The 11879-nt window shown below is 38.9% G+C and overlaps 1 protein-coding gene across 1 annotated transcript in view; it reads right to left on the minus strand.

Moving 5' to 3' along the window:
* The window catches only part of LOC118338454 (leucine-rich repeat serine/threonine-protein kinase 2-like), a 51719-nt gene extending 40064 nt beyond the window's left edge, over nucleotides 1–11655 (minus strand). Inside the window, exons 1-2 of the mRNA XM_035675755.1 lie at nucleotides 11609–11655; nucleotides 10391–10534 (exon numbers count right to left, since the gene is read on the minus strand). Of these exons, the coding sequence (XP_035531648.1) occupies nucleotides 10391–10534; nucleotides 11609–11655 (191 nt within the window). The remainder of the gene's footprint in view (nucleotides 1–10390; nucleotides 10535–11608) is intronic.
* Between the last annotated feature and the right edge of the window lie 224 nt (nucleotides 11656–11879).

The following is an 11879-nucleotide window of genomic DNA, read 5'->3' on the forward strand; positions in this document are numbered from 1 at the left end:
ATGTTACACATTGGACCTTAACAGATTAGATATTGTTAGTACTCTAACTAAACTGTAATGGAAACACAATTAATAGTGATATATTTGTGGTATAGTTTGTTTGGTAATGTATTCTTTTAAATTTATCTGGCCTGTACAATTGTGCTTTAATTAATCCCTAATGTCCTAATTTGACCTAATTAAGATTGCTCATGACATTAATTAGACAAATGTCACTGGAATCAGTGTTGTTGTGTTAGTGTGGGGGGTTTCATTTCACACATACACATGTGACACACACCATTTCACATTCTCAAGGCTGAGAATATTGAGTTATTTGAAATTGAAAATCCTGTGACTAACTTGTTTTCTTGTCAATAGTGCCTTAAAGCCATGACCACAATGGCTGCTACATCAGAAAATCCGTATTGCTTTGGGTCCTCTATGTTATTTTATGTTATTTTTTTCATCTGGACTGATAAATAAAATAAATAGTACAATTTCTCCATCATGACTGAAGTTCTCAAAATGATTAATTATGCATTGCATTGCATGTAGCAATCAGGTTGTATACTGTGTGAGGCTAAATACTTTCAAAAAGCACCACACTCAGATGTTTCAGTGCATGTAGCCTTGTAAAAAGAATCATTACTAAGTTTAAAGGAAAGTGATGACATTCGCCTGTCAGCAGGTGAGTGTGAGCTCCATGAAAGCCATATGACCTTTTCACACAAAGCCTGCTCTCCACTTAGGAAGAAGTGAAAAGGGTGAAGAAATTGCAAGAGGAAGAAATATATTTCATTTAAAAATTATGAACTCCATATCAATGGTGGCTGCATAGCGACACCTGATTCTTAATAACATGATTTCTTCAAAGGTATTCAGCAAATCGCTGCGCATTTACATTTCAAAAGGAGAAAAATTACTTTCATTTCACTCACTCAGTATCCCCCCCCCCCTCTTCTAAAGGTGACTTTTATTTCTGAAAGTGTGTTTTTAAGAGTTTATCTTTAAGTGGGTTTGTCACCGAGTGATGTCACATCAGCATATGTTTTGGACTGTCTCTGGAAATGTCCTTGGGAATCATTGCAAAGTAGAGACACAAATTGGTGGCTTTTACATAAATGAGTAGTGGTTCAAACATTTTTTGGGAGAGATTCAAAGAGAGGCGTGACTACACATTTTCCATCAGGGCAGCATAGTTTTCCCTGATACTTTTTAAGATTTCAGAGCATTTTATGTTTCTTTTTTATAGACTTTTTTTGTTTTAATAGGCCAGAATTTAGCATTCATATTTCAATCTTACATCACACAGCCACTTCCTGTATACACCCTCACCACCTGCATGGTTTTAACATCATTACATCTGTACTGATTACATGTGGGCTCCCCACGCTTGTGCCAACTGTCACACTTGAATTCACAACACACTTTCAAACAAGTAGCACCATGGGTTCTGCACACACCTCCTGTGATTGCTTGAGGTTGAAGGAGTAAAAAAAAAACAAGAAAAAAGAAAAAGGAATACATTTAAAAGAGTAATTAATCATTTTAATCACATGGATGCAATCCTCCACTTTGGTATTTGCCTCAAACGCTGTGAGCTGTTCATCAAAGCCAGCCATGTAAGTAATAACTTCCTCAGTGCTTTCACACCCTTCCTACATTTGCATTTAGATCGCAAGATGATCCCAAGCAAGCTTCTTCATAGTGTCCATTCATCCCTTTCTTAGGCTGCAGTCATGCGGTATTCCATATTGTGTGGATGCATATAGTGAAACAACAGTAAGTTTATAAATGCTGATTGATTTGTACTGTCTAATGCTTCATTGTCTTGTGCAGAATAACAGGTCCTGTCTGAATGATGTGCGCCTGGTCGGGGAAATATCTGCAATCACTCACATTCCCCCCTTTTCATCATTCTTTATCCCCCAAAAATACTATCCATATCCTAACAGAGGCCATTGTTAAAAAGTAAAAAGAAAAAACTAAGTGGTAAGAGTTCTAACAGATGTAATGGGTCATGTTGTGAGCACAGAGAATCAAAAACTTTTACTTCTCAGAAGTTTTGTTACGATTTGTTACCTCAGAAAAAGTAGGCAAAAAAGACTTCTAACTACACTCACAAGAGGGTGCGAGACAGATAAAAAAACCTCAACATCACAAATTTCACAACCCAAAATGCACAGTTCAGTCAAACACGCATACATCAAATCTATTTCTACAACCTTAACTGGTAATACAGTGCCTGTGTAAATGTCACTGAGACAATTACTAGTGATTTTATTGTTCTTGATAAATGCATCTAATCTCATTTTGATCATTTTGAAAGTGTTTACAGACAGAAGGAACAAACCAGAGCCGGGTAAATATGGAAGAATGCAAGCTCGAGCAAACAGGAAGAGTTGGCAAGTGGCTGTGTGCAGAGGGGTGAGAGAGCGTGATAAAAAAAAACGCCTTTATGAATTAAATAATGACATCTTCACCATAAAGAGAAGCAAGCAGCTGCTTAGAGGGAGCAGTCGACAGGGAAATCACCACTTTTAATTTCATCTCCGCCAGTTAAACACATGCGCCTCACTTCCTCTTTTCTCCTCGTACTCGTACACAGACGCACACTGGGGATCCTGCGCTGTTGTAGGTTGTTACAGAAGGTCACAGTCATGGGCCTGTGCCAGCTTAAGGATTGTGCTGGGATGTTATGTGAAAATACTCTGATGTGCTGCTGTTTGTGAACATGCAGGATATTACTTTCAATGTGATGGTTTCTTTGGTTCTAAATGAGTGTTGTACAGCTTATATTATATAAATAGGAATAGTCAATCAGATAAACTGACTTATCTGCCATCTCTGTGGAGCATTACCCTTGATTCTGGTCAGCATTTAACTCAGCTACAAGAAGAACCAGTTCTTCATGTGAAACAGGTTGATATTAAAGACAGGCCTTTTTATTTTATTTTTATTTTTTTTAAACCTGCACTTGATTGATATTTTGGGCATGTACAATAGCAGAGCAACAAACTGGAGACATAACATGGACATATCACCTTACAAAGCTGATATGCAAACGTGTTGTTGCATATTTAAACATCCAATAGACACGCAGCAGGCTTTCATTTGGAGTTGCGTGTCCAGTCACCCTGACAATTCCTCTTTTGGTTTCCACCATTTCCCATGGAATTATCAGTTTTTTAGCTGATAAATCCTCATCGCTAACTTTGTCTGCCATTTGCAGCCAACCCCAGGGCTTAACTTAAAGATGCTCTCTACAGCTAAGGCCAGCATTATACTTGCTTTTAACTATGCATTCACATGATGCCTGGCTCGCATATCCTGCGTCTGTTTGGACGGTTGTGCACATATTAAAAGAAAATAACGAGATGGATCTGCAACACAACCGTGTGTGTCGCAACCACATTTGTTTGGCTCTGTAAGCAATGCCACAGGCTGGTATTTGAACTGGCTTTCTTTTACAAGTTGTACTGTATTTAAAACATGAGGACAAACATAATACACCAACAAACAATAAGACATATTCACATGGTATGGAAAATTGTTCCTGAATAAATTGCATGAACATTTTACTACAGTTCAGAATTTCCATTTGATAGTACTGTGATAAGACCAATCTTGCTCCTGTAGAGTCTGAGTCACTGTGGTCCTCAATGTGATTTAGCCACTTCATTTGCATAGGTTAATTTCAAACAGCACCTCAAATTAGGCTTGAAAGGATAATTACTTAATCTCCCCGCTCCTCTCCTCTTCGCCCCCCTTCTACCTCACTCCTGTGTCTTTTTTTCCACCCAGGTTATATAAATGTATCTTCCAACATCTACTTTCCCTGGCTTCTGTATTCATGCATAGGCCAATCCAGTCTCTATCTCTCTTCGCTCTCCCTCATAATATTGGTTGGACATTTCTTTAATTCATCCCACTCATGTACTCCAGAGCAAATTGCCTACACAAACGATATAATGTTCACAATATACCTGGAGCCATCAAACGCAGTTTGACGGCATGAGGGCAACTTAATTTCCATTCAGTCGTGAAGATGATAAATACACATACATGCAAGGCCAGCAGACATGTCAACTTAGTTACGGTCAGTGACAGTAATTATCTTTCTTTGAGCAGTCATGTAGCATTTAATTTCTTTTGAGGCGAGTCCACATATGAAAAGCAAAAGCAAAGCAGTCTAGGAAGCTCAGACCACAAGGAAAATATGAAACAGAAAACACAGTAATGCAGATGTAAAGAAATTATTGATATTTTGACTGTACTTACTAGATCACACGATTTGCTTTTGATGCTAGCAAGCTTGCATGTACAACAGATACACCACAGCCTTAAGTCTTATGGCGAACACAAGTTTAGTGTGTTGGCAAGAAAAGGATTTGAACTTTGAGGATTCTCCTGCAACCTCTGCACAGTGCTGAGCTGACTCTTGACTTCTTCCACACAGCCAAAACCATGACTGATTAATTATGCAACAGCTTTGATGGTCGAGCGAAGGATGCTAGGGCTAAAATAAATGGCAAGCGAGGCATAAGATCATGACCTTCTAAGTAATAGGACATGTCATAGAGTAGGCTAGTACCTTCTGTTCCTTCTTTTAAAGCAATAAGCTACGTGATATGCCAAGTTATTTAGCCTAAATTTGAACCATTTGTTCTTTGTTTGATAAAAATCAATGTTTTTTTTTTTTATTATTATATTATTTTTTTTAAGAGGAAGTTCCTTGCTTTTAGTCTTTTTTTCCCTCATCAGAATGTACTTAATATTCCTTAAGCCTCCCACACTGCCTGTCCTGTCCTGTACTGGCCTTGCCACAGTTTGAGTTCTGTATTGAGAATCATAAGGAAAGTTCTTTATCATTCATGTCAAAGACCCCTAACCTATTTACAGTAACAGCAGGTAGCCACATCGAGGCCTTCGGTCTGGGTCCCTTCATCTACATTCCATCCATAAAGGTCCTTGAGGTCCAGTTCTGTGAGTGAATTGGGGGATCAAGTGCAAATATTTCATCATGTGGGAATAGCTAAAAATTATTCACCCTACTATTTTGTGTTTTAACAATGGACCCCTTTGGGAACAAAATTTTCTTCTTTACTGTACTTTGATATGCTATGTGATAGACTCGTTTGTTATAAAGTCAACCAAATTTTGAAGATGTTTAAAAGATACATACGACATAGGTTAGAAAATGCTAGCTACCTAATCTACATCATTACATAACACTTGTTATCTAGCTAGTTAACCAGCTAACGGTTGATGTAGATTAGTGAGCTTTTTCTAACATTAGCAGTGCACAGATCTAAGTGTGCAGGATTTTTCTATTTGCATTGGACTGTCACTTCAAACCCTTGCAAAGCCTCTCATCCAAGTGAGCAGTGGGCATATTATCTCAGAGGTCTCACACCATTTCCCAGGCACCAGATTTGGCCTGCAAGACAATTTCACACAGCCCTTCACATGTTTAGAATGTATAGTTACAACCTGTCCACAGATTATTGTTTAGATTTTTCCCATTTAGTTGTTTTCCCCCCACATTCTTTGGTTTTAGGGTTATCATTTATAGCAAAGCAATATGATGCTCCATACAGAGCCAAAGTCATGGTAGCATCATATCCCTCCTAGCTTCTGTTCCGCTTCTGTAACTCAATGCAATGTTTCATTCAAAATGTCTTTCACCAGGCTTTCTGATAAAAATGAAGCTTGTGGGGTTTCTACAACAAATCATTCTCTATCGCACTTGCTGTTAATTAATTAATTTAACAATGATTACTTTGCCTACAAAGTATCATTGATTCAAAAAACGACGTCTCCCATTAAAAGCACAAATATTTTTAGTCATATCTGTAAATATCAGCAGCGCTCTCTTCTAAGGTAATTTTCCCTACTTTTTAGGTCTAATTCTGCTGTTTAAAAACTGCTACAACATTAACTTCTCTCTGTCCTGCTCTTATTACAGACAGCTTACCATGGCCCCTCCACTCATCTATGGACATTTTAGTGGTCTAAGGCTTATGAGAAGTGTTAAATTCAGCTAAAAATATCTAATAAAAAATGACATAAGATTGCCTGAAAAAATTATCATCCTTATCTAGATATGAAATGAGCACTATAGCATGCTGTTGAGAAAGGCTCCATGACAATAGCTGCATCTTTTGTTATAAAGATTTACAAACATCAATTGGTGTTTGAACCTAGAACATTTGTTTTCACATCAGCTCTCTGCAGAATTCAGCTTTTTTATTTTAAATTCAGAAAGCTGCAACAAATAGCAAAGTCTACTCTGAACATTTTAATTTATTTAAAAACACTGTTTCTTCGTCCCAGCATTCAAGCAGCCCCCCTTGGAGCAAACAACCTCCAGGTAATTTATGTTTGAAAGCCCTATATTTGCTCTCTAGCTAACTTGAGTGGAGAAAAAAGAGATAATTTCCATTAATTTTGTTCACAAGGTATCTTCAAACATGATTAGTGTTTTGAATAATGGAGGAACGCATGCTTCCCAATGAGGTGCTTTTTCACTCTTTTAGCCAGCTATTGTAATGGTTTTTTCATAATTTACTTACACTCAGGTCAGTTGAAAGTCCACTTTTTATGTCAAATCAATACACAGTGTAGCTTCATGTCTCTAAAACAAATGAACAGACCAGTTCTTTTGGATCTTTAGAGTTCTCTCTTCAATAGAGAGAGAGAAGGGTGAGAGACACCGAGAGAGAAAAAAACAACCTCCCACTCACCAGTAGATAACTATTGTCTCTTTTAACCCAGGGACACAAGTCAGCAGTTTAGCAGGCAAACATCATGATGAGCCACCTGCAGCTCTCCCAGCTAATACTATCTTTACTGGGTTGATACACACTTTATCACTCACCACCCCCACAGACACCATCTGTCCCAACACACATAAACACACATATAATCATCCAAAGACAAGCAGTCCCTACATCGCTTTAGTCAGAAATTAAAGCTTAATCACGTCCATGTTTCAAAGAGAAACACTTAAAAAGACAGAGAGAAAAAACTGTCTCGATTTTATCATCATTAGAAGCATTTAATCTCTTTCCTGTTCACCACCGTGTGCTTAAGTCTCTCTGGTTTGTTTGCCTCGCTGTGTCCTTCAACAATCCAATCTCTTGCATCATGATCGTGCCTGCAGTCTAGATGGACAGCCAGACCCCCAGGATGCGTCGCGTGTTAAAGTGCCACTTACGCCCGGCATGGTGCCGCTTGCCTAGCTGCATACGTGCTCCATCCACCCTGTAATCAGAGTTTTGCTTGTCCAGAGCCTGAGCGCAGGTGGTCCATACAAAGCTCTTCATCAGGAGACAAGATGGAACCCAACTCCTGAAAATGACCATGCTATGGCCAGGATGGGTTTGCGTGCCCAGAGAGTAGCAACAGTCATTTCAATTTGGAGCATAATAATGCAGTCGTCTGTTGTAGAGAATAGCTTCAATGTCATGTGATATGGCCTTTTCAAGGTGCTATGGTTGTATTTTGTGCGTGTGAAATACAGTATTGCACAGTATAGGCATTTTTAGGCCATCTTTGTCCTCCGGAAAACCAAAAACACTTTTCTGTTTCTTTCCCAATTATTTTGCGTGCACATGACTGACCTCATGCACACCAACAAATTCATCCAAAAGCGGTACAGGCAAGTGCTTAAGCGAGCTTGTTGCATTCATCAATTGTATCTTGAAAAGAAGAATGAGGTACTGTAATACAACTACTACTGAGTTCAAACTTTGCAAACACAACAGAACAGGTAGCCTTATATAGCAATTTGGGGATGTCAGTTATGTTAACAGTCAGATTTCAGGGTTAAAACAAGGTTTTTACAACAAGTTAAAGGACCAGTATGTATGATTTAGTGGCATTTCTTAACACCGTTGGCGTCTGTATCTGGCAACCTGTGAATGAGAGTGGGATGTGTATAGGAGAAACTTGTAGCCACAAAACTCATGAAAACTTGAAAGGCCCGATCCACAGCCAGTGTTTGGTTTGTCTGTTCTTAGCTGCTGTAGAAACAGTGGCTCATTTTAAGGTCACGAAAACACAACAATTCCAATATTTAGCTGATTATACACTAATGAAAACATACCTATAAATATTATATTCCATTTTTGCTAATGGATCCTAAATGTTACACACTGGACCTTTAAGAGAGTTTGGCGGATGAACATTCATACAAACAAGCCTCGAAGGAACAAGTAAGAGAGATTTAGGGTAAAAATGAATAAATGTTCTTGCATGAGGGTCCACTTTTCATGGTGTTATTCATGTAAAGGTGAGGATTTATATAAAACATCAGATCATTATCTCTTATTGTTAAAATACATTTGAGTGCTTCGTATGTGCACAGTCTTCAACACAAATAATCACACTATTCCCATACAAACGCAGTATTTTGTTCTCTCCCTCCACCGTAGCAATGCAATAGCTATCAATAACTCCCCTCTGATTGGTGCATTTACAACTTATTTGATCCACTTTGCAGATTATGGATTACATGTCAAAGAATGGTTTGTGCATTACTCAACTTCTCTCTGACCTGTGGTCAAGGTGAACTGCAGTTTGGACTAAATCTGACCAGCCCAAACTCTGAATTCCAAGAAGACTTAGAAAAAGTAGAGAAAGGCAAAACAGCCAGGATGTGACTCCACAAAAGGACTAAAAATACTCTCAAACAAACAAGAAAAGAAAGGTAATTGCAGGTAATCAATACGTAGTGATTCGGAGTGCTAATTCAAATGCAAATATCAGCGTCAGATGTCATGGCTCAGCGCTTATGCCCAGGAACCGAGGAGAAAAATAACCTGAGTGAGAGAGAGAGAAGACATAGAAATGTGGCATTGGAAAAACAAGTGGTCTGACCACCAGGGTAATTAGTCAAACAGACCTTTCTCCTCATCAAAAAGGGCCAGCGGCCATGACTCTGCTGCCACATTATCAGCCTCCCCTTTGTCCTTAGAGGTAAACAAGCAAACTAAGGCCAGACAACATCAAAACTAAACTCCAGAAATCCCTTCCTCTAACGAATAGAGAGCCAGAGGGCGGCTTTTCTCTATCAGGTGTGTGAATAAACAAATTAAAGAGCATAAAATGGCTGCTATGGTGACATTGCTTTCTGTTTGCAGTCAGTGTGAATCTAGTTTCCTCTTCAGAGATTCAACAATTTCCACACTTGATTTAAAGAAAGGAGATATGTTAAGTCAATGTTACTGTAAATCTTGTTCGATTTCAAGTCCAAGCACAGGTTCAATATCAGCAGCCCCGAGGAATAATCAAGGCACAGAAGGAGTGTTTATGATAAGACACTTCAGCCAGTCGCTTCCTTTCAAGGCTTGCTTGATGCTGACCCTCTTTTCCATAGTTTAGCCTCAACGAATGTCGCCCTCCACACTTCAAACACAAACCTACTGAATGAACACTTCAGAGAGGGGTGCCTTGTGTACAGTCTTGAAGGTCAAGAAGGTTGTGGCAGAACTTGCAAACTTGAGGTGAGATTTTCTCATTTCCAGACAACGGTTGAGGTGGAAATCACACAGGGGCTCTGAAATGTTTGCGTTTGATTGAGGCCCAAGACGGATCTACTCAAGAATATCTCTCCTTTGAGATATTTTGTCCTTTTTTTGTGCCACATTCACATGTACAGCATGTTTTATATCTCAAGTTAGTTATTATTTAAGAGTTAATCAAAAGTTTGAACCTCCAAGAAAAGTCTTTATTTACATTATAAGCTTAATAGGAATTCAGAAGATCTATTAAAACTGACAATTTAAAGGAATAGTTGGAAAATATATTTTCCTTCTTGCCGAGATTTATATGAGAAGATCATTAACACTGTGTAGCTAGAGTTAGCACAGTTAGCTTAGAAATAGTCTAGCAGAAAACAAAGTAATTTTTAGGAATTTTAAATGAATATAATTGTTGTTTTTAAACTTCAGTTTTTGTATGGTTAGAAACAAGATATAACATAATAATTAGTTAGCTTTAGAGGACAGAGCAAGGCTAACTGTCCAACTGTTTTTAGTCTTTTTTTTTTTGCTAAGCTAAGCTAACTGGCGGTAGCATTGTTTCCTTACATACACGAGAGTGGTATTGATCTTATCATCTCATTCTTGGCAAGAAAGCAAGTAATTGTATTTCCTAAAACGAATAAGTTCTTAAGGCCTTTAATACAAAATGGCAGCATGCGACTCTTATGTGTTTAGTAGGATTTGAAAGACTGACCACTTATTTCAAATTTGTGTGATTTTGTGTTTACAGCCTTACTGTGGTAACTGAAATTACAATAATTCATCTGCACTAGGCTAACAAACGATTTAACAGCAGAGTATTAATATTGTTTTGCAGTTTCATCAGTTTTTGCCCACTCCCTCATCATCATAATTAGTACTTCTGGGGCTGCCGGCTGCCAGCTTGTTTGCACATGTTGGTCATTTTAACACATTTTGCAGCATGCTCATGCTCTGAATTGAGCACTTCAGCAAGGTCTCTGTGTTCGTCGGTGCTGATGGAGTCTACGGGGGCATTTGTAAGCCTGTCAGGGTGTGCGCACAGGATTAGCCCCAATAAAACACAAGATGGTGCTGAGACTGGCTGTGTGAGCATGTGTATATTTACTCTCACTCTATGCCACTCCAGCAATGCAGGCACCTCAAGCACCTACAAAATACCAGCACATTTGTTTGTTTAATCTGCACATTTTCAGCTCCCCTTTTCTATTCTCCTTTTTGTTCTCAGTCAATGACAAACCTGGGATTTGGGTTGCTCTAATCCCCTTATTAGGCTGCAGCTGGATTTTGCTGTGGTTTTGGAGGCACATGTCTATATCAGACAAGTCTGAACCAAACTCAATCAGTCATTCAGTGTACAAAATTATTAAAGGAGTAGTTCAGCATTATGGGAAATGCGCTTGCTTGCTTTCTCTCCAAGAACTAGATGTGTACATTATAGGCTTGATTATACACTCGGAAATGGAACCGGAGCTCTTCTACAAGTTACTCACATGACTCCCTGAAAAATTAATTACATTAATTTACAAATCGGTGCATGCAATTTATGTGTGCACCTGCACCAGGCTAGCATGTTCCAGAAAACTATCTCCACTCAATGCAGAGAGACGGTGACAAACAAGCCGAGCCCCGAAATGTCAAAGCAAGGGTGTTACTGTGAGATCAGTAACTGTTTCAAATGATAATCCCTTAAACTACCCATTAGCAATCACATTGCTTTTGTTAGTAACTGTGCAACAAAACTAATTTAGTATGGAGCTACAACTGGGAGGTGATTGGCCTACCTTAGCATTAGGAATGGAGACAGCTAGTGTAGGTCTCACCAAAGTTCAAAACTACGTCAAGAAATAGCTGAGCCAAGTAAAACTGCAGTCATTTTTTACATCCCTGTTTCTATAAAAGATAAATATGTGTGAAGACACGTTGGAATGAAAAAACACTGGCTGACTGGGATGGCAAAATAATTCATATATAATATATATAACAACATGCTAAATGGTCTAGATACTGGTTTGGCCCTTTTAAGGTTCTCCACAAGGCCCATCTTTCTACATTTGCCCTCTTCCTCAAGCTATGCAGGCCAAAGACTATAAGCTTACCATGTCAAGCCTGTGTGGCCACCAGGGGCCCGAGCCCGAGACCCCATCTCCATAAATTACCCGGATGGCAAGGCACGTAAGCATGCTTGTTAAAACTGTAAATGAATTAAATTACTGAAGGATAGATGGGTGATGGGTATGGAGAGGGATGGCATATGAATTGTAGGTGAGGAACAAAAGAAAAGGAGCTGGTAGTAGGATGGGGATGCTAGTGGTGGTTGGTTACACCGATACGCCCACGTGGATCTGTCCAGGGGATTGGGATCAGATA

Source organism: Morone saxatilis, unplaced genomic scaffold, assembly GCF_004916995.1.
Source record: "Morone saxatilis isolate NCDOM2014 unplaced genomic scaffold, NCSU_SB_2.0 Contig4, whole genome shotgun sequence".
Taxonomy (NCBI): Eukaryota; Metazoa; Chordata; class Actinopteri; family Moronidae; genus Morone; species Morone saxatilis.